The sequence below is a fragment of the Stomoxys calcitrans genome, chromosome 5 (genome assembly GCF_963082655.1).
Source record: "Stomoxys calcitrans chromosome 5, idStoCalc2.1, whole genome shotgun sequence".
NCBI classification, from domain to species: domain Eukaryota; kingdom Metazoa; phylum Arthropoda; class Insecta; order Diptera; family Muscidae; genus Stomoxys; species Stomoxys calcitrans.
Window position 1 is genome coordinate 68,727,165 of NC_081556.1, and position 22,852 is coordinate 68,750,016.

Here is a 22,852-nt window from a genome sequence, read left to right on the forward strand (position 1 = left end):
CACTATGACTTTTGTATATAGAGATATTTCTTTCTATTTTATAGTTATAATGGGCCCAAAAAAATTGACCAGCGTTAAAGAGTAGATGTCATGGTACAAAAATAGCTGAATTCGTTATAGCGCTCTGGTTTAATTGCGGCGAGTAAATGAACTAATCCGTTATTAAATCTGTATGACTTTGGTAACATTGCGGCGATACTCTGAACTTGTGCAAAAATCAACTCTGAGGTAGTAACATTAAATCGGTATTTTTAGATTGATTTTCATTTTGATTTGGATTGGTGACAAAATTTACAATGACTTGCTGCAAAAAGTGTCCATATGCGATAATTCAGTTAAAAGTTATACAGCTTAAAAATGAAAGAATGCGCAAAAAGTGTTTTTTGCATTTTTTGGTAAAAAAAAGTATTTTCATTATTTATTCTTAATTGAAAAAATAGCTTAAATACCAATATATTTTTTTGTAACGAGGAAATATGGATAATTTTCAAGTGAAATTTGAACAAGCTATGTCAACCTAAACGGGTGCTTAAGTTACTTTAGGATAGGCCATTTATTTATTAAACAATTGGAAAACCCCTCGAGATCTCAAAATGCAAAGCCTAGATCCCCATTAGCTCAAATATTTTTATACCCACCACCGACGGATGGGGGTATATTCATTTTGTCATTCCGTTTGCAACACATCGAAATATCCATTTCCGGCCCTATTAAGTATATATATTCTTGATCAGCGTAAAAATCTAAGACGATCTAGACATGTCCGTCCGTCTGCCCGTCTGTCTGTTGAAATCACGTTACAGTCTTCAAAAATATAGATATTGAGCTGAAACTTTGCACAGATTCTTTTTTTGTCCATAAGCAGGTTAAGTTCGAAGATGGGCTATATCGGACTATATCTTGATATAGCCCCCATATAGACCGATCCCCCGATTTAGGGTCTAAGGCCCATAAAAGCCACATATTATCCGAATTTGCTGAAATTTGGGATAGTGAGTTGTGTTAGTCCCTTCGACATCCTCCGTCTATTTGGCTCAGATCGGTGCAGATTTCGATATAGCTGCAATATAGACCGATATTCCGATTTAGGGTCATAGGCCCATAAAAGCTTCATTAATTATCCGATTTTGCTGAAATTTGGGACAGTGCGTTGTCTTAGGCCCTTCGCCATCCTCCGTAAAATGGCTCAAATCGGTTCAGATTTGGATATAGCTGCCATATAGACCGATCCTCCAATTTGGCGCATTTATTGTCCGATGTTGCCGAAATTTGGGACAAAAAGTTAAGTTTAGACCCTCCACATATATCTGCAATTTGGTCTAGATCGATCAAGATTTGCATATAGCTGCCATATAGACCGATTTCTCGATTTAAAGTCTTGGCCCCATAAAAGGCGCTTTTTAATCCGATTGCACTGAAATTTGACACAGTGACTTATGTTATGCTTTTCGACATCTGCGTCGTATATGGTTCAGATCGGTTTATTTTTAGATATAGCTACTAAAAAGACCAATATTTTGTTAAATACAATTGAACAATAACTTTTACTTATTAGAATTTATCAGGTCCAAATCGGAATATATACAGATATAGCTACTATGGGGCATAAGGTATGCAATTTTCACCGAATTTTGATGAAAGTTTGGCCCGGCCGAACTTAACGCCTTTTTACTTGTTTTATTTCATATGTCCCATGAACCCATGCAAACAATTTTTTGCACCAAACCATATTTGTAGCCTCTACAGAAAATTTTCTAAAAAAATGCCGATTTGGAAACTATCTTAGCTCTGTAAAAACTTACAGCTAAATTTAATTTTGGTCTTTTAAATACACTTATATCTGCAAATATCAAACAGAATTATTAAGATATCTTTATTTGTTTTTTTCTTAGAATTTTTCAGCGCTATTCAGCAAAAAAAGAATTTTAGAAGTCGGACCACAAATGATGATTTGGCAGCCGGAACAATTTTTCTTAATTCCGAGGTGACCAACTTAAGGATCTTGCGGCGAAACACTTACACTACATAGGGCCTTGACTATTTCAAAATTAAAATAGTTATCTCTATCTGTTTTCCTAGGGCATGTTTTCTACTAGTTTTTTTCGGTTCTATCCCGCTGTATGTTGCCTCGATCGGTCTATATGTTCGTTCAAGGTTTTTGTGGAGGGGAGAGTCCCATGCGAATTGGCTTGACCATATTTGTAACCTTCACAGAAAATTTACTAAAAAATGCCGATTTGGAAACTATATCTGCCCAAAATGGGTATTATGGTTTTCTCAAAAAAAAAAACTTTCGAGCAGATTTTATTTTTGGTCTTTAAAATTCAAATAGTTATCTCCATCCGTTCTCATATGGCATATTTCCTACTAGTTTTTTCGGTTCTATCCCACTGTATGTTGCCTCGATCGGTGTATATGTGCGTTTGGGGTTATTGTGGTGGGGCTAGCCCCATTCGAATTGGCTTGAAATTTTAATATGTTTTATTTTCTACTCCCAAATACCGTTAATTTGAGTCCAATATTGTTACAATCGATCCATTTTTAATTTTGGTGGGTATTTTTAGGGCTCCGACCCGACCTCGATATCAAAAATTTATATAGATTATCATTCCTTCCAGACCATTTTACACAATCTGTGGAAATTTCAAGAACATCGGTTTGGTCGTTTTGGAGTTTCGAACAAACAGACAAGCAAACACACTATGACTTTTATATACAGAGCGATGCTGCTTTCTATGTTATAGTTACAATGAGCCCAAAAAATTTACCCGCGTAAAAAGTAGATGTCGTGGAACTAAAATAGCCGAATTCATTACAGCGCTCTGTTTTAATTGCGGCGAGTACACGAACTAATCCAATATTAAATCTGAGTGACTTTGGCGACATTGCGGCAATACTTTGAACTACCACCCTGAGGTGGTAACATTGAAACAACAGGGTTGATTTTGTAGGTTGCTGTTTTACACGATACCATTCTGGCAACACGAAGAGTAAAAATAAAATTAAAAAATCATTTATTTTTTATAGAAAACAAGAGTATATATGAAAAATAAGTGTTATTTTAGTGATAAAAAATATGGAGAATCTAGAAAAAGTCATAAAATCGTAAAGCAAAAAGTGTCCCCAATGTATCAGTGTCCTCAAAACATCCATAATATAGACTGAAATTTTGGGGACAGTCCCCAAAGTATACAAATGTCCTCGAAACATACATTATACAGAAAAATTGTCCCGAAAGTATCCATTTTACATATATATATATATATATATATATATATATATGTTTCATTCGATATAGCTTTTTAAGGCTGTAGTCTACAATTTTGGTCTGATCATTACAAAATTTACCATGAGATGTTCTATTTAATATCTCAATACGGATCTGGTTTAGATATAGCTCTTTCATCCGGCATGGCCTTTGAAGGCTATAGAAACTACAATTTTGGTTCGATCTTTATAAAATTTGTGTGACGTGTTTTATTTGAAGTCCTACACGTGTGCTTAATTTCATCAAATTCGGTTTAGATATAGCACCCATATATATCTTTCATCCGACATGGCCCTCTAAAGCTGTAGTAGACACAATTCAATATTTCAAAAATGCATGCAAATGTATGCAAAATTAAAGGAACAAGGGTTCCATGTTTTAAAATAAGTACGTAGACTCGGTGGTGTATGGTTCCGCCAGACTTTTGCTTCCACTTACTGGTTTAAAAAAAAAAAACACGTTTCAGAAGAGTTTGGAGTATTGGCAAAAACGGAAAAAATTGGAAAAATGAGGGATTACTTTGAAGGGGACAGCAAAGTTATTAATGAATAAATACTCTTTGAAAACATTTAAAATAACGTTTATTTTTTTTCAGACGTATGAAATTTTATTATTAAATCAGACAGATTCTGAAAGAAATGAGAACCTAAAGTGGAACTCCTTTTGACTGCTAGTGCGGGACACACATACAGCAGATGTTCTATAGTCTCTTCTTCCTCATAGCTTCTAAAAAGTCGTTACTTGCAAACATCAGTCTGTCAGCAAGTTTTGTGATCGGACAGTGACTTGTCAAGATGGACAAAATGACTGAGACGTCTGTTCTAGCCAGCGACAGCAAAGCGGTAGACCTCTTCAAGTTTAGATTTGGCCACATAATTTTGGAAAAACCTAGCTTACGTGTCGCTAGAGGCATACCCCCCAGATTCCAGTTCCCAGGAATATGTACGGTAGTTCCTATTCTCGCAATCTCATCCGTTCTAAAATTCCCTGGAGTATCTCTGTGGCCCGGAAAACTAAACAGGTGAATTTTGAACTGTTCAGCCATTTCGTTGAGAGATCTGCGACAGTCGAGGGCGGTATTTGAATTCAGAAATTCGTTCTCTAGGGACTTACTGGTTGCCTGGCTATATGAGAAGATATTTATGCCAGTTGTCGTTATGACATTATATCTAAGCCATTCCACAACTTCTTCAATCGTAAGAATCTACGCTTGATATATTGTACATTAAAGTGGTCGGGTAACCTTCTCGATATGAACAGTTCAAGTTTTTCTATGTGCACCCCAAAGCCCGCCTGGTCGTTTAGTTTGGAACCATCCGTAACTTAAAAGGGATATTGTAGTTAAAATATGTTCTCAGGCAATGTGGTCGCAGCAATTTGTCAAGCCACATTGTCCAGAGACATTAGGTGTAGCATTTAATTCAGTGCATCAGAAGGTGTCGTTCTCAGTGCGGCTATGATGTACAAACAAGCCATCCTTTGGATCCGGCTGAGTATTGAAGAGTACCAGACCACAACGTCATATAGCATTATAGGTCTGACAACTACAGCAAATACCCAATGCATGACGCGCGGTCTAAACTCCCAACTTTTGTCAATGGCTGCGTGTCACAAAGCTGACGAGACCACACTGGCGCTGCATAACTTACCACAGAGCGTGGTCAACAAGGTTTCTTTGTCTGCACCGCAAGGGCTGCCGGCAAGTGATTTGAGGTCCTTGTTTCTACTTTTGACTTTATCGCAAATTGCTTAAACATGTGGGGAGAATGTGAATGTCAAATGTGACGCCAATTATTTTGGGACACTTGGTGGTTGGAATCATTTCTCCATCGACCATCACAGTTAGCTTGGCATTCACCCCACGCATATTAGTAGTGAACAATGTGGCTGAAGATTTGGTGGCAGATATCTTTAGATTTCTTGCAGTGAAATATGAGGCAAGTTCGTTGACGTTCAACCTATCGCAGATGTCAACAATGGGTAAGGGGCCTGATGCCATGAGCGTACAATCGTCCGTATATGATACGATCTCTATGCCGTCTGGGGGGGTCGGGGTGGAAAGGATGATAGGTAGTGGTTAAACACTTCTTCGGGAACTCCCTGTTTCACTTTACGGTTCTTTGACTTCTTATAACTAAATTCCACAAATGACGGGCGACTACACAGATAATTCGCTACCCAGCGTTTCAGGCCTGGCTGGAGGGACGTGTTGGCGATGTCCTCAAATAGTTTGACATGGCTGACAGTGTCGAATGCCGTTGATAGGTCAAGTGCCACGAGGACCGTCCTATCACATGGCCTGGGCTGATTGAAGCCATGGCAAATGTGTGCGGTGATGGCATGAAAAGCAGTTGTTGTGCTATGCAGTCTTCCAAATCCATGCTGATGCTCGACGAATGGAAATTCTCCTACGAGGCTCGGATGAAGTAATGCCTCAAGCGTCTTCGCTACTGGTGAGAGAAGGGAGATTGTTAGGTACAACTCCCCCAAAACTCGAGTCCTTTCCAGGCTTCAGTAGCTGGATCACTCAGCCCATTTTCAGACATCGGGAAATATAAGACAGGTTGAGGACAGTAGTAAAGTACACAACTCCAGGTAGATTCAGATTCTTCAGCATCAGTGTAGAGATTCCATGGGGGCCCAATGCCTTGGATGATTTGACGCCACGGATGACATTCGTAACTTCGCCCATGGTAAATTTTGATGGCTGTCCAAAGTGACCTAATAACTGAGGTCACTTTAGACAGTGGAGCATAGCTGGCCTCACTCTCTGACACCGCCACCCACGTCGTAGCTGCAACGGTTGGTGAAGAAAGCAAAACAGATAGGAAATGTGGGACTAATAGGGTGTGATGCGAACTCTCACCATATTTTGTGCCCATGCAGAATTCTTGAATACTAACGACCTAATTAGTATCACCGCTACCTTTGTTAATATGATTAGGGAGGAGGTTTTAGATGAGACAATATGTTCGGAAAATCTGATCAATGAGGTTCAGGACTGGAGGATCTCTAAGGAGCACTCCTTCGCTGACCATCGATACATCAGGTTTAGAATAGGACGGCCAATGGACAAAATTCGGAAGACAAATCAGAAGAAGACTTGGGCAAGATAATCTAGATTGTTCAGGCATAGAAGACATTAACGACAATGTCAACAGTATTACGACTGCAATAGTGGGGTCTTTCGAAGATAGATGTCGACTTCGAGAAAGGAAATCACCCGAAGAAAAGCCCTGATGACCGGGGATATTCGTAACATTGGGAAAGAGGTCCGCAGACTTTTTAACAGCGCACGTCGTAAAATGCGGAAGTTTATTGGGATGTGTGTTGGATTACACACGGCTCAAGGAATACAAAAAAACTATCAGAGCGGCAAAACGTGCATCCTTTTATGCAAACAGGTCGATTTCGTTATTGATGCCGTCAAGATGAAAAAGTTTCTCTCAAAAACCCATGTCAAAACTGAAGCGCTAGTGGAGGACATGGGAGTGAGAGCAGAGACAACGGAGGTCATGTTGAGGCTTTTGATAAAAGCGCATTTTCCACATGATGTGACTGGACTCACAGAGACAATGGAATCTTAGAATAATGAGGTTGATCGAAGGCTTATCATTACAAAATGTGTGGTAAGCTTCAACCCACTTACGTCACCCGGAACTGACGAACTATTTCGGGTGTTACTGCAGAAGGAGGCGTACTATCTGGCGCCCCATCTGCTTACTATTTCCACAGCAAACAAACAACAACAACAAACAACATACCTATGTCAAGCGATGGTCGATGGAGACTGCCCTGCACGAGGTTGTGCATAAAATAGAAGAATCCTTCGATGCCAAGACGTACACATTCGCGGTTTGCAATGACATCGAGGGGGCTTTCAACAATGTGCGGACCGACACATTGCTCCAATCCTTGGACCAGTACCGGGTGGACCGGGTCTTTAGAGACTGGATAAACCATATGCTAACGAACAGATGGATAAATTGCGGGTCCCATGACATAAATATAAGGGAGAAAGTGGAACAAGGCAAGCCACAGGAGGGCATTTCATCGCCACTCCTATGGTTACAACCATAAATAACCTGTTACGGATGCTGGTTGAGGAGGGATGTGATCCCGTCTGCTACGCGGACGATGTAAGGATCGGAATCAGCTATGGAGAAGGGCCGAAAGGGTCTTGCTTATGGCAGATTCCCGTGAAATGTGTATCAACGAGAAGTTCTAGTATTTTCCCACTAGACATTGTCCTTACATTCTTTGACTTCCGAATATATCACACAGTAAAAGGTCCCGAGAATTGGATCTTCCCTAGCCTAGAAGCCTCAGATGTACCCTTCATGGAGCTGCAGATTTTCACCTAGGATTTTTTCTGAAACTTTCTCAGCCCGCCTTTGTATTTTCTTAGCTCAGCCTTGTAGACGTCCCAATCGCGTGGTGCCTTTGTGGCTTTCGCCCTGTTGAAGAGTGTTTTGCAGTCCTTCTTGAAAAACTTGAAAAAGAGAAATAGAAAAATTACGCAAACATTTTTGGAAATTCGCAGTATTCTGTGCTAGGCCGGCTAATTTTGAGAGCACAATAGTAGATGATTTGTCCCCGATCTATTTCATATATAAAAATTTTAATAATACCAGAGAGCTTTTACGTTGTTGTTTATGTGTACTTTTTTTTATTTATATATGTGTATCGATTTATTTAACAAATATATGTATAAATATCAATTTGTTGTTTCGTTGGTGTGTACGTATGATGCACTTGTATCAATTTGTAAAATAAAAAACACAATTAATTTAAAACAAAAAATCCTCAAATGAACACAACCTTCATAAAAACGTAAAAAATACTTTAAATCAACTAGGGTTTGGGTAGTCAAAGGAATTCAATCTATAAATTAATGCGAAAATGCTGCATAAATATTGAATTTTAAAATAATTAACATTTCCATTAATAAATACGTGCACATTATGTGCATGTGTGTAGCATGCTTTATGAAATATGTATATATATATATATGCTATATATGTATGTATGTGTATATGTTTATTGATATGTGTGAATGTATAAGTAAGTTCATGGAGCATATGCTGTATGTCAATCTTGAATCAGGAACAGTTAGCGGCATGCAAGGTCAGTGGGTGAGCGGCTACGAAAAGAATGACAGGATGGCAGGATGGCAGTCGCCGGGCTAGGCACTCTCGTCCAATATATTGTTGTGATTCGTGATTAAGGTACAGCAACAAATAATCGTAATAAAAATTAATAAAATAGTAATTATAAATAATTGTTATCGTAATGTGAAAGCGAATCAGACGCTCTCGATTTCGTTTAGGCAATGCGGAAATGGGGGGAATTACATCGCCATGAGTTTGGAAGATTAACTAAGTTAGAATGGGGTATGTGGGGAACGTACTGGGAGTTCTGGTAACAAATTCGGTTATAGTTTGGCTTGCTTAAATATGGGGTGACTGCTTAACACCTCAGCAAGAATTCGCTTTTATAAGTATATAAAATAATTTAAACACTGAAGGTGAGGACTCATGGCAAGAGTCGGGGATTAAAACGACCCATGAAGAGAATCATACCAGTTGGATTGTGGCGAACAAAGTATAAGAAAGGTTTGTCAAACCTCAATCTTGGGGCATCAGGTACTCGGGCCTGGCGTGGTCTTAAGGGCAATGGCAATTCCAAATATTTGGGGTCCAACAGATCATCATAGAAGCCTCGTCCAAGTGCTGAATCCTGCACCAATGAGCCGAAATCGATTATCGCTTCGGAGGAATCAAAGTCGTCATCTTCGTGGGCGTCTACGTCCTTGTTGCGTTTGCGTAAAGGTGGTGCTGGGTACATCTCAACGTGGTGGTGGTCGGCAATTTTCTCTTCGCCGCATGTGCTGAAGGTGTTGATTTGTATCATATCCGAAAGGAAGATGTCGCGGTTGGAGGACCCGGTCAAGCCACCAAGGTCGGCGTAATCTGATTTGAACAGACCTTTAAGACCCATTTTCTGCAAACCCAGAGTAGCATTCACGAAGGATCTGTGCGAAAATCTCGGCAACTGCACCTCCATGCCGGGGCGATCCATAAGCGATGTAAGCAAGTTGCTCCAGGCGTTCTTAGAGATGGCAGTGTCCATTAGATCCTTTTCAAGGCGATCCAGATTATCAGAAGGAGATATTGTGCTCTGGTGACCCGGCATCACATATATCATGCTTACGGTATCCTGTATTCTACCAAAGGCCACAACAGTTGCATCCAAATTTGGTTCATAGCCGGCGGTAAAACCACTTCTGAAGAGAACTGCAGGAATGGGCACAAGACGACGTTGCCTAACAGTTGGATGAACCTGGAAAAAAAGTTCTCCATCTCGATCTTGAGTCGAGCCATGGGAACAATCAGTCTGGAAGAGATTTGCGGATATGGTAGCAAGAGGGCCATTTACCCACACGCTGTTTGTGCGCAAGTATTCAAGAACCTTGCCCATAGTATGGCGTTTCACCAGAAGATTCGTTCGACGGCGTATAATGTCATTAACAACGTGAAAATTAACCTCTTCCACGTGGCCGGCGTAAAGTTGTTGGGTTTTTTCCTTGAAGAACTGTAGGATTTTACCATTTGCCCGATCGCTAAAGACTTCTCGAACAAATGCTGTGGTGGCAATGTCACTATCCATAGCCCTTTCAACTGAGTCGGTGATGTTCTTGAAAACTAAATGGGGATTGAATGTGACCATGTCGTCCAATTTGAGAATATCGTTCATTTCACCGGAAGTACTTCCTCGGGCTCCCAGAAATACCATGGAGAGCATGGATGTCAGAGCAAACGGGGACAGTACTAAACTCCTAGCGGCACTGATTTTCTCCGACGTGATCGATTTCCAGTAACTGAATGCCAATTCATTGCAAAGCTTGGCGAAGGCCAAGATGTCCCCATCTAAATTGGTCAAGGAAGCTTCAAGGCCCTTTGAACTGGGCGGAGAAGGTTCCAGCTTGACGGGAGCCCGAGTTGCCAGCGAAGATGCAATCATCAAATTGCTTAGCTGTGGTGGTCGTTGCATGGGGCGCTGCTGCGGCGTCACAACGCTGTATGTCAAAACTTTATTTGGGACACTCTCTTGATGCTGCTGCTGCGACTGGGGCATCATGGTTGGCTTGTTGTACAAGGGTTCAACTTGGTCCTGGTATAAGGCGTAAGCGGGCTGTTTATTAAAATAGGAAACCGGCTTTAGCGTATTAAGGCGCTTGGTCGTGGACACTGTTGGCTTTGGAGTCGTTGTTGCCTCAACTTGTGTACCTGTGGAGGGCGAGGTGGGTTGTTTTGGAGCCTGATAACCAAGTTGGTCATCTTCGTCCTCTTCATCCGCTCCATCGAATGTGTGTTCATCATTTAGGTTTTGTGCTTCTGCGTTGTTGGAACTGCTTGAATCTTCGGGTTCCGGAATGATATTGATGGGCTTCGGTGGTGCCATGTGTTTGTCTTCTTGCAGATTTTGATCGTTTGTTTCATTTTGGCTTAGATTGGATTGGTCTGCAGACAGATTTGATTCCAATGAAATATTTTGAACAGAGGGGGTAACCGTTGTGGTGTGGTAATTCGTCAGCAATCCAGTGGATGATTCTACTATTTTTGGTGTAGTTGTTTCTCCCAACTTGATGTAAGGATCTTCATCGACTAAGTCATCACTCTCATCTTCTTCAGATATCATGGCAGTTAGCTCATATGATGTTTCCTCACTCATGTCATAACTAATGGTGGTTGTCTCTTCCACCAGTGTTGGCTGCGCATATCCTACGTCGATATTCTCCTCTTCAAAGGATGGAGGTTGAGTGGTATCTTCTCGAGGCGTTGTAGTATCTGAACTATCTGTGTCAGAGGAATTTTCCTCGGATTCCTCGTAGACTTTTGCTGTTGTGGTTTCGACACTACTTTCCGCACTGATCTGCAACTTGTTATAGCCGGTATCATCATCCACCACATCAGATTGATAGTTAGGTGGCTTTATGACATGCGCGACCGTGGATTCATCTATGTCTTCCAAAGCATTTTCCATAGTTTTGTAGTCTTCCTGTCCCTCTGTGGATTCCACCTTTATTGTTGCGGTTTCCAATTCACTCATATTTTCTTCGCTACTCTTCGTCGGAGAGTTTGTCGTAATCTCAGCATCTACTAAAGCGTCTTCAGCAGTCATTTGCTGTTCACCATATCCAATTTTGAAATCTGACTCCTCACTGGCTACGGAGTACGTTGGCAGTTGAATTAAATCAGGTGTATTGTTTTCACCGTAGTTCTGCCATTGGCTCTCAGTTGTTTCTTCGGACAAATCGTTTAATTGTGTTGTAGTGTCTACAGAACTATTGGCCTCAAAAAGAGCCTCCCTGTCGTCTACTATGTCCTCCGGCATTTTCTGTTCAACATATGTATGAGACAGCGATGGAGCAAGGGCCACTAATGTAGTATTCTCTTCATCATCGCTCTCGTCGGTACTATGATTTTCTGTTGTTGTGGACTCCTCTCTTTGTGGAGTACTGAGGGTCGCATTATCTTCTACCTGTAAAATTGCTGTTGTTGTGGACTCCTCTCTCTGCGGAGTACTGATGGTCGCATTATCTTCTACCTGTAAATTGTCCATTTGGACATTATTTGCTATGGTATCGTAGAAATCTGCGGATGTTTGGTATAGGTTTGTTATTTTGTTGTCGAATAATTGCGTTGTTTGTTCGGTGCTGGTGAGTGCTGGCGTGAAGTCTTCCGTGTCTGTTGCCATTGCCATTTCGAAACCTTCATTTAGGGGCTCAGATGCTAGAGTGACAGGATCAACTAGTGGCTCGGTTCCCGATTGTTCATCACTGTTCGTGGTTGTTTTCTCATCCTGCTGGGACGTGGAGGATGCTTCATTTGTCATGTTGTTTTCAAGTTTTTCCTCAAGATTTTCATCTGCGCCGAGTTCACCATTACCGTAAGAGTCGAGCAAAATTGGCTGCACAACAGCTGTCAGTTTGTCATCTGCACTCTGGGCTGAATGATCAGGCATGAGAAATGATGTATTTAGTTTGGCCAAGTTGGAAAAGCGATTGTGATAGAAGTTCTCATGTTCAAGAGGAATGTATAGCCCGTGTCCCCCATTGGATTGTTGGTTATCGTTATAGTCCTGCTTAATGGGCATCGGCACATTCTGGTGAGCACTAGGAGAATATTGCGGACGGGTGGCATAGGTGGTTTCGTCCGGCTTTGCCATAGTATGATCGTTGTTGGATATCTGTTTTATCACATCAGACACAAGGAAGGCAATCTCGTCTTTCGTTTCGTTTGAACTCATCATATTGTTATTGTATTGTAATGTATTGGTTCCATCGACCAGGGTCGATGCGACGGTTGCAGCTTGCGTTTGGAAGTCTGACATACTAATTTGTGCGGACGGTTTTAACACTTCTAGATTCAATTGAGGCTTAAGGTCAGCCACCAGAATTGGCTGCTCGTAAGAGTCCTTGTCATCATCCATGAAGTGGTCTTTTTGAGGAGCTTTCACTGGTAGTCGAAATTGGCCCAACACTAATGTTGTTTGCTCTGGCAACTCAGCCGAGGAGTCAGTAGTTGTGTCCCCATATATCAAGGACGGAAGTTCAAGTGGCATTTCCGTTGTCACACTATGTATTATAGTTTGGGGCTCTTGAGCATAAAATTCATTTAATTGCGTATGTGGAAGTTCCGTTGTCTCCTGCAACAATGTGGTATCTAGTGAATCGTTGGCAATTTCCTTCGTAGTTTCTTCGTTCGAATCTTCGGTCAAATATTTGGTGGATTCTTCGGAAATTTCCTCCGCAGTTGGTGTGATAGCAATGGGCAGCTCTGTTGCGTACTTTGCTGGACCGCTATATGTTGTTTCAGGGAACTGCTCGGACGTTTCTGCAGTATTTTGAAGAGTTGAGGGGTTCGTCTCTACAGCACTGTCCTGTGACGACTCCGTCAGGGATTGGGATGGTGCCACATAAGCTGGTCCTGTGTCTTCAGTTTCAGAGTCTGGATAATTAGTTGGGATTGATACCGTTTTGGTCATTTCCATTTCTGTTGTTTCCGGTTCGACTGCCATGCTTGTCGTGGTGTCTAAAGGATTTTTGGTTAGGTATGTTGTCGTATCTGTTTCATCAGAAGAGTTTTGCCATATTTTATTTATTTCTTGCTGACCTCCTATTGTTGCCAATGATACGCTACTATTGCTTCCATAAGTATTTTCCAGAATTTGAGGATAGTAAGAATTTTCTGCTATATCAACCGGCAACATGTGCTTGTTGGCAAGATCTTCAAGTTGTTCCATATTTTCCGCGCTGTCATATTTGATTGGTTTCACCTTGGTTCCGTTTGAATCTGGCACCAAGAGGTCCACTTTCTGTGTCAACTCTGGCTGTTTCAGTGACTGCAGTATTTGATCAAATGACTGCATAGTGTTGATGTCCTGTTCATCGGGCTTCGGTATATCCTTTTGCGTAGTAGCAATGACCGGCAGGGGTTGTTTCTTATAATCGTACGTGTTAGAGTCTTCTTCGGAATGGTTGATTGTTAAGCCATAAGAAGGTATTGGGTAGCCTGATGTGCCACTGTCCGTAGGTTCATGGTGGGTTGTTGTCGGAGTCGGACTCGGACTTTCGGATGTAACTCTAATCGATGTTGTTGGTTGATATCCGGGGAATTCCTCCACAATCAAGCCTGGTTCATTTTGACTTGTTACCGCCGGCACTGGCGAATAGATTGTCGTTGTTGATGGCATGTCTGTTGTTGTTGTTGTTGTCGTCTTTTTAGTGGTAGTCGTCGTAGGTTTGTGTGGTTTTGGGCGTGGCCGGTGATGTGATACTTGTTGGTAATTATTGTGTGCAATTTCTTGATGCGCCGATCCTTCTGCTGCTAGATCTGCAGATATTGAGGATGTTTGAGTTGGTCTAGTTTTATGCGGTTTTGAAGATGGCTTAGATTTTTCAGAGCCAACGTTTGGTTTAGCCGTGGATTCGCCACCTGGCGAAGTGGTTGTGCGAATAGGATTTCTGGTGGGTTTCTTCTTCCTTTTCTTTGGAGCAGTAGTGCTGGTGCTATTCATCGGCGGAGCATCGGTAATTTGTTCAGGCTTAGCTTCGGTGGATGAGATCGCGGTAACATTATCCGTAGTGGTTATAGGCTTTAACGAGGAACCATAGCCTTCTGAAGCTGGAGAAGGCGTTGGCTTCTTCTTCTTCTTCTTCTTGGGCGCAGTAGTAGATGATGGAGCGGTCGGTTGCGCCTCAGTGGTGGTCGATGTAGTTGTTACGGGGATGGTTGTTGTTGTCGTTGTGGTTGTTGTGGGGACAGGTATTGTTGTTGTTGTCGTCATGGTGGTAGTGAGTACTGGTGTAGTTGTTGTGGGTTCTGGAGTTGTTGTGGCTTCTGGAGTTGTTGTGGGTTCCGGAGTTGTTGTTACCATTTCAACTGTAGAAGGCATTTGGGGAGCCATTGTCGTAGTCGAAGGTTTTCTCTTTATCTTCTGCTTCGTCGGGTGTGGCCGTTTAGTTGTGGTAACTCCGCCATTCGGATTTTTCACGCGATGCGGAGGCAAAGGCTTGTGCTGTACATGTGGGGGCTTTTTGGCCTGATTTTCGCCCATGTTTGCACTCTCAACTTTCTGACCCTGAACAATTTCTTGATTATTGATAAAAACTCGCTTTGTGGTGGATTCAACTTTAAGCTGCTCGGGTAATTTGTGATAGACAGGTTGTAAATGAGTTTGAGAGAAGCCTTCATAGCCTTGCATGGTGGCCGTAAGATGCTGGTATTGCTGCATTCCAGTGTACACAGACTCGTGTGAGTCAAGCTCTTCTTGAATCACTTGAGGAGTGACTTCAGTAGTGGTTGTGGTGGTGCTTGTTTTGCGTTTCTGTCCTGGTTTACGTTTGTTGGGCTTTGGTTCCACAGTGGTGGTCGTCATTGGTTCTTTGGTGGATGTTTCAAGTATTTCAGAATCAGGCGTCATAACTATTTGCTGAGGTTTCTGTTGTGGGAAAATATCCACGTTACCAGTATTGCCAAAGATTGCCGGCAGAATCATGGACCATGACGATGAAACATCTGGTGTATCTAAAACGGACAGTATATTGGACGTAGAATTCTTGTTGGTCTCCACTTCCTTATTAAGAACAATTTGAACACTGTTAACGATATCTTCCACTTTCTTTTCCGGATCCCTGTCATCCGCTGGGCTGTGATGTATAATTGTGGGACCTTCACCATCGCCGTTTGCGACAATACTTTGGATTTCCTCCATGGTCATGAGGCGTTTGACCAGTTCTCCATGCTCATCAAATGTGTAGAACTCATACCGATCTGGGTTTAGTAGATCAATGGGACTTGCCACCTGCAAAGATGGTTGCGGTTTTGGTACTTTATGCCCCAGAGCATCTGTAAATTCAGGCTGATCACCATTGAGTATGACTGCAACAGACGATAGGCTGGAAAAGAAAAATCCAAAAAGTTCATTGCTTTTCAATCCACATTATGAGATAATTAAAATAATATTAGTTTGTTTTCTTTTTCATTGTTTTCATTCTCCGAATGAAGGAACATCCATTTTTTGAATGGTATAAAATCATTAGATAAGTCACAAATTTCCTAGAGCTTATAACAAATGGATTAGGAACAGATGCCAGACAGGCTGTGCTTACAGCGACTTCAAAAATTATGATTGTTTGTGCTGCATCAAATCGGATATAGCAGGGGAAAAATGGTAAAATTCAGAAAGACAATTTCAATTGAAATCGACGTATGGAGAGAGCTTTTTTATGAAAATATTTTGTATTGATTTAAATGACAAAAATATGTGGAAGTAGTCTAAATTTCGGAATACATTCACTTTTGCTCGATATAACCACCCTTTGCCTTGACTTTTGCTCTGAGCCATTCAGGAATTTTTGTTGTGCTGTGCACCTCGTAAGAACTTCTACAGCCACTTTTGATTATTTACGATAGTGTAATCACTAGGCGGTTGATGGCCTTCGTTTCTTTCCAGTATAGCGGCAGATCTAGAGTCCGGTAGTAGGCACACAATGAACTGCGGATCCTGGAGATCGCTTGTTAAGGCAACAGTATGCATTTTGCAAGTCTAGTGAAACACCATTTATAACCTAGTCAGCTTCATGGAGGCTTCTCTCACTGTGAAGGAATATACAATGATAGCGTTACTTGACAGTTAGGGTGCTTTCAATAATGTAAAATCATGAGAGAGCTGAAGTTTCTGGGCATCAATACTACCGTTAACAATTAATAATTTGCTAAGAGATGCATTAAGGTATGTTTGGGATCGGTAGATCTGCAAAGATGGAACAGCAGTGGAACACCTCACGGAGGTGTACTGTCGCCTCTATTTTGGAATATAGCCATTTACAATATAGCCGGATATGCTAATTCATTTGCCGTTAAGAAGCTAAACGTACGACGTGAGCTACAACAAGTAAAAGCGTGTCACATCTTATATGCTCTCCACCATGGATCGCATTTGCCAAGTTATTTGAATTACTTTTCAAATATATATGAGCTAAATGAAGTTATTGACCGATATTTGCCGTACTTGTCATGCCGTTGAAGTTATAGAAAAATAACATCTCGAAAATTTCAGGCAAATTGCAGAATAATTGCGCCCTGAAGAGGCTCAGAAAGTCAAATTGCGAGATCGGTTTATATTGCAGCTATATCAGTTTATGAACCGATTTAGATCATACTTGGCACAGTTGTTGAAAGTTATACCAAAACAACAGCCAAATTGGATAAGAATGGCGTCATCTAGGACTTAAGAAGTCAAATCAGGAGATCGGTTTTATCGCAGCTATATCAGGATATGGACTGATATGGACTTAACAAAGTTGTTGGAAGTCATACCACAACAATATGTGCAAAATTTCACTTTTGCTGAAAATAAGATAAGAATTGCGCCCTCTAGAAGTTCAAGAAGTCTAATCGGGAGATCGGTTTTTATGGCAGCTTTATCAGGTTATGGACTGATTTTGACCATACTTAGCACAGTTGTTGGAAGTCATACCAAAACGACTGAGGCAAAATTTCAGCAGAAGTGAATAAGAATTGCACCCTCTAGAAGCTCAAGGAGTCTTAACGGAAGATCGGTGTAAATGGCGGCTATATCAAAACAAGCACCGATTTGGCCCATTTACAATCTTAACTGACCTACACTAATAAGAAGTATTTGTGCAAAGTTTCAAGTGCCTAGCTTTACTGCTTCGAAAGTGAACGTGCTTTCGACAGACAGACGGGCGGATGGACGGACGGACGGTCGGACAGACGAAATTAGTGTACCCCACCCTATGGTGGAGGGTTTAAAAAGTAGTAGAAAGGGTAAGAAAGGCAACCCTAACACCTGTAAGAGAACCATTGCCAAATAATTGGGGAAAGGCAGACCTATAATGCTGTTATGCTGTTTGGTATTGAGGTCTGGTAGTCGCCGCTTTAAAAGTTCACATAATCAGCTGGATCCAAAGCAAGGCTTGTTTGTGCATCACAGCCGCATTGAGGACGACACCATCTGATGCACTGAGTTTAATGCTACACCTCGTGCCTCTGGACATTGTGTATTGACAAATTCGTGCGATTACTGCTGTGAAGCTAAGGAATATTTCTTTTTGGTTATACGGCGGCTACGGACACTATGTTATCCTTGATACAATTGCGAAGTTACAGACAGTATGGACTACACATTTTTTGCTTTGTTTTTTGATAAAAAGTACTGTACCACTATTCGAACTCATCGTTAGAAGTATGGTTACTCTACCCCATAAACGAAAAACAGAAAGAGAAAACGATATCCGATTTGGATGTTGGTGGGCATAGCAGAAAACATCATTCAGGCTGGATCGACTCAAAATGGTTGGACGATTAAGAATATACCCTCTTATGAGGCCACAAATCAATATTTCGTGGTTTTATGTATGCAATGATTAAAAAATATACCCTCATCCAAAGTGAATGCTATACAAAATCAAAATGGAAAGCAAAATTTAATTAGTTGGGAAAACAGTAAGCAGCACCGATCAGAGATGGTCTGTGTGTCGTTTTTTAAGCTTTCGACTGTCAGAAAGTTGTAAACCTCGAAAACATCATATACTTGTATAAAAGCTATAAAAAGTAGTAAACGTCATAAATCTCAAAATTGGTGCGCTTCTTGTTTAGTTTCGACCACATATTATTGTTTTAGAGTTATTGTTGTTGCTATAGCGCCTATATAAATTTTTCAAAATTTTAAATTTAATAAAATTTTTTTTTATTTTAAATTTATTTATAATAAGCGCTTTGCCTTCCGGAGCATTTCGACCACCTTAAGATATTCACAAATGCCTCCAGTATGTATTAGTGAAGGAGAATAATTGTAAAAAAGGTTGTTAATGTTCTTGCCAGGATTGGAAGTCGGACGTTTTCTGTCATAAGAGCACGTTCTACCTATGCACCAGTGTTGCCATATTCATAAATTCACAACAATTGATACTAATTGTACGATTTCCTAATTGTTTTTTAATTCTGTCAAACACTAATTGTTCTTTAATTCTGTCATAGTTTTTTGGCTAGGTTTATGACGTTTTTGACATATGTATGTATTATGTCGAATATGTCGGAGTTTCCGAAGATGCTTACCCATGCGCAACGGTGACATTAGATAGGCCGAATAAAGTGGAAATTCGATTGAATTTAAAAATAGACAAAATGATGACAATGTGATTGGAAACAACAGCGAGAATCACCACCAACAAATTCAGCGCCATCTATTGGGAGATAGAAATTATTTGAATAGCCAAACGAATCCGAACAAAGAAAAAGAGCGCGAGAGGTACAGGAGAGTGTGTTCAAAGTTGATCATATGCTTTTCACTACTGTTTTGACAAGTTGTCTGTCCTTCGAATAGATACAAGCTTCCACAATAGTCCAAAAGTTCTATAAAAACATGGCCGCAAAATATATACGTAACTTAGTGAATGCAAATAAGAGTAATTGAAAAGAAAGTAATAATTCATATGGTGAAAGAGGAAGTTCTGCGAAGCGGGCCGGACTCAGCTATCTTATATATAAAAATCACTTTGTGTTTGTTTGTGTGTTCCTTATAGACTCAGAAGCGGCTGAACCGATTTTCTTGAAATTTTCACGCTCAAAAACTATGCGGCCCAATCTGGACTTGAAAATGTCTACCGCATTGCTTTTGTTGGTTAGAATAGAGTTCTTAGTCATTATGTCCGTCATGACAGGTCGTTGACTGATCGCAAAACATGCGATAGACTGAAGGTTTCAAGTAACGACTTCTGCAGAAGCTGTGAGGTCGTCGAAGAAGAGAATACTATAGAACATCTGTTGCTTGTCTAAACTGGTAAGTAAACTTGAGGACTTGTCTGAATAAGCGGATATGTACTATCGTAAGTTGTTTGTCTTTGTAAAGTTATCTGGATGGTTCAACGGTAGGAAATACAAGTAAGAGAAGGAATGTTCCTTCTCCTGTTCCTGTGGTATCGCAATGGGCGAAAACCTCAAAGTGAGTCTGATTCCAGACTGCCACTCAAATCTAACTTAATATTAAGAAAACGAAATGGTCCGGGCCAGTTTCAAGAAAGCCTTTCAATCTTCTCGCCGATCAAAATGATGAAACCTAACTCTCTTGGGATCTAATTGTGTGTACAAACAATCGTTCAAAGTATCATTGGAAAACAAAGTGGAGTTTTTGGCTCTATGATATAAGTTCCCAGGAAATAGCCCTCCCAAAATCGAGTATGGTACAACTCCCCAAAATGCTATACATAAAGCAAAAACAACTATTTTAGGATAGTAATTTAATTTTTTGGGGATTTATTTCATATAAGTTTTTTGGGAAGTTATTTCATTATGAAATAACTCCCCATTTTTTAAAAAAATAAATAAATCCCCAAACTAAATACCCAAAAAACAACTATTTTGGGATAGTAATTTAATTTTTTTTTGAGATTTTTTTCATTAAGTTTTTGGGAAGTTATTTCATTAAAAAAATAAAATAAATCCCCAAAACTAATTTTTTGGGGATTTATTTCATTTTGTTATAACCATCAATAAGTCAAATCTATAAATCGAAGAACCACTAAATATTTCGCATAGCTACAGCAATGCGTGTTCCTGAATGCATTTTTCAGTCAGGCGTAACAGGCGTATCAGTGAGGAGCTATACGTGATAGATTACCAAATGATCTTTCAACGTAAGTCTTCTTATAAAGATTTGAATAAATATGACTGGTGATTTAAGTATTGTCTGGGTGGTTTTGCTTCCTGGCGGCAAGTGTGTTTTATCAAATACAATAATAAGGCACTTAAGGCTCTAAAAGTAATCAAAGACGAGTGCTAAAATTACGGAAAGGCGTATTTGAGGCGTATCGCGATATACTGCTTTATATCAAAGAAAATGTTATTGACATGTAGCCAAATATGTTTATTAAAGTTTAAATGTCAATGCTGGTCTTTACTTAAGTGTGAACTTTATGTATATTGAATTAATAAAATTAATATTTTCAACAACATTTCCAAATCTGTTTCAACCTTTAAAATGAAATAAGCCTCCAAAAAGTATTAAGGGGTTATTTTGATTTTCTGTTTGGAGACTTATTTCATTTACTAAGGTATTCTTTCATTTAAATTTTTTGGAATTAAAATTATTTAATTTTCAGCTTTGGGGAGTTATTTCGTAGTGGCGGAATTTTTCAAGTTTTTGCCTGTTAAGGCGAAGATTATTATTTTATAATTATTATTTTTCATTGCTCTTTCGTAACGAGCTTTTTATGATCGAAGTATTTTGTAATGGAAGATTAAAGCCAGAAAATACCACAATACCAACCATAACATGACATGCTTCGTTCTTGGTAGAATCTCATCGGATACCTTTGGGTGTGAGGGCTTCAATAGCAGTACGTTGGTATGTTGGACATATATCGAAGTCATTGCAAAAAACGCCTCTATGACGTAAGTATCACGCTCGACACCCTGTCTGCAAGCTGTTCTTTTCTCAATGCGTGTGTTTGTGTGTATAGTGGCAAATTTTTTGTCTACTTCCATGGTATACACATGTTTCTTTGCATCTTTCGGAAGTGTCCAGGTTCGAATCTCGGCCGGACTGTTAAGGCGAAGATTATCATTTTGTAATTTTCATTTTAATACCCACCTCCGAAGGATGGAGTATCTTCATTTTGTCATCCCGTTTGCAACACATCGAAATATCCATTTCCGACCCTATAAAGTATATTCTTGATCAGCGTAAAAATCTAAGACGATCTAGCCATGTCCATCCGTCTGTCTGTTGTAATCACTCTACAGTCTTTAAATAAGAGATATTGAGCTGAAACTTTGCACAGATTCGTTTTTTGTCCAGAAGTAGGTTAAGTTCGAAGATGGGCTATATCGGACTATATCTTAGCCCCCATATAGACCGATCCGCCGATTTATGGTCTTAGGCCACATTTATTATCCGATTTTGCTGAAATTTGGGACAGTGAGTTGTGATAGGCCAGTCGATATCCTTCCTCAATTTGGCTTAGATCGGTCCAGATTTGGATATGGCTGCCATATAGACCGATATCTCGATTTAAGGTTTTTGGCCCATAAAAGGCGCATTTATTGTACGATTTCGCTGAAATTTGACTTGTGTTAGGCTTTTCGACGTCCGTATCGTATATGGTTCAGATCGATCTATATTTGGTTATGGCTAATTAAAAACCAATATTTGTTCTACAAAATTGAACCATGAGTTGTACTTATTTGATCACTTAATGTTCGTGTCGAATTTGGTCCAAATCGGGCGATATATTTCGATATAGCTGCTATGGGGGCATAAATTATGCATATTTCACCGGATTATGACGAAAGGTGGTCTACATATATACCCGAGGTGGCGGGTATTCAAAGTTCGGTCCGGCTCTAATTTCTACGCATTTGGGCGAAATCAAAACAGATACAACAATTAAGCACCACTGACATTGACGTTTAAAAGGCAGTTGATAAATGTGGAAAACAAGTCTCAAAAGAGTAGGTCCGGGAGGTATCGCTTTTCATGCTTCTGTTCTCAGTAGCCAGCAGTAAAATAAAAAATCTTAATAAATATGTAATAACCATCCCTTATTGTTTTACCTAGATTTAAGAAGATTATTCCAGCTGAACAACTTAAAATTTTTCAAATGTTTAGTGTGGAAAGAAGCACATCGGCACAGCTAGTTCCCTATTTAAAAGCTACAACTGTGCCGTATATGAGATATGCGAGCATGGTATGTGTTTGAATTATTAGCTCTGGCGTTTTGTGTTGGGTATGACTTGCTCCTTGTCATGTCTTAGTTTGCTGATTGATTTATATTGCGAACGATATGAAAAGCTCTCGTCCGAAAAGATTTCCATTTTAACTACAAAAGGAGTTCACTACATTGTTATGGACGAGGTGTCGTTTTTTTGTGTTATTTGAAGCGAGAGTGTTAGGAGGTACTATTTTTTTTTTGGATGAGTATTTTATGGCTTTCCATTTGAGATTTTTGAAATGAAATGGTATTAAACAGAAAAAAGCCGGAATTCTGCCCATGAA

General features: G+C 40.1%; 1 protein-coding gene across 1 annotated transcript in view; it reads right to left on the minus strand.

Annotated features, from left to right (window-relative positions):
* Positions 1 to 8,217: 8,217 nt before the first annotated feature.
* Positions 8,218 to 22,852, minus strand: part of LOC106091791 (mucin-4) — a 42,864-nt gene continuing 28,229 nt past the window's right edge. The window contains exon 2 of the mRNA XM_013258453.2: positions 8,218 to 15,731. Within this exon, the coding sequence (XP_013113907.2) occupies positions 8,804 to 15,731 (6,928 nt within the window). The 3' untranslated portion in view covers positions 8,218 to 8,803. The remainder of the gene's footprint in view (positions 15,732 to 22,852) is intronic.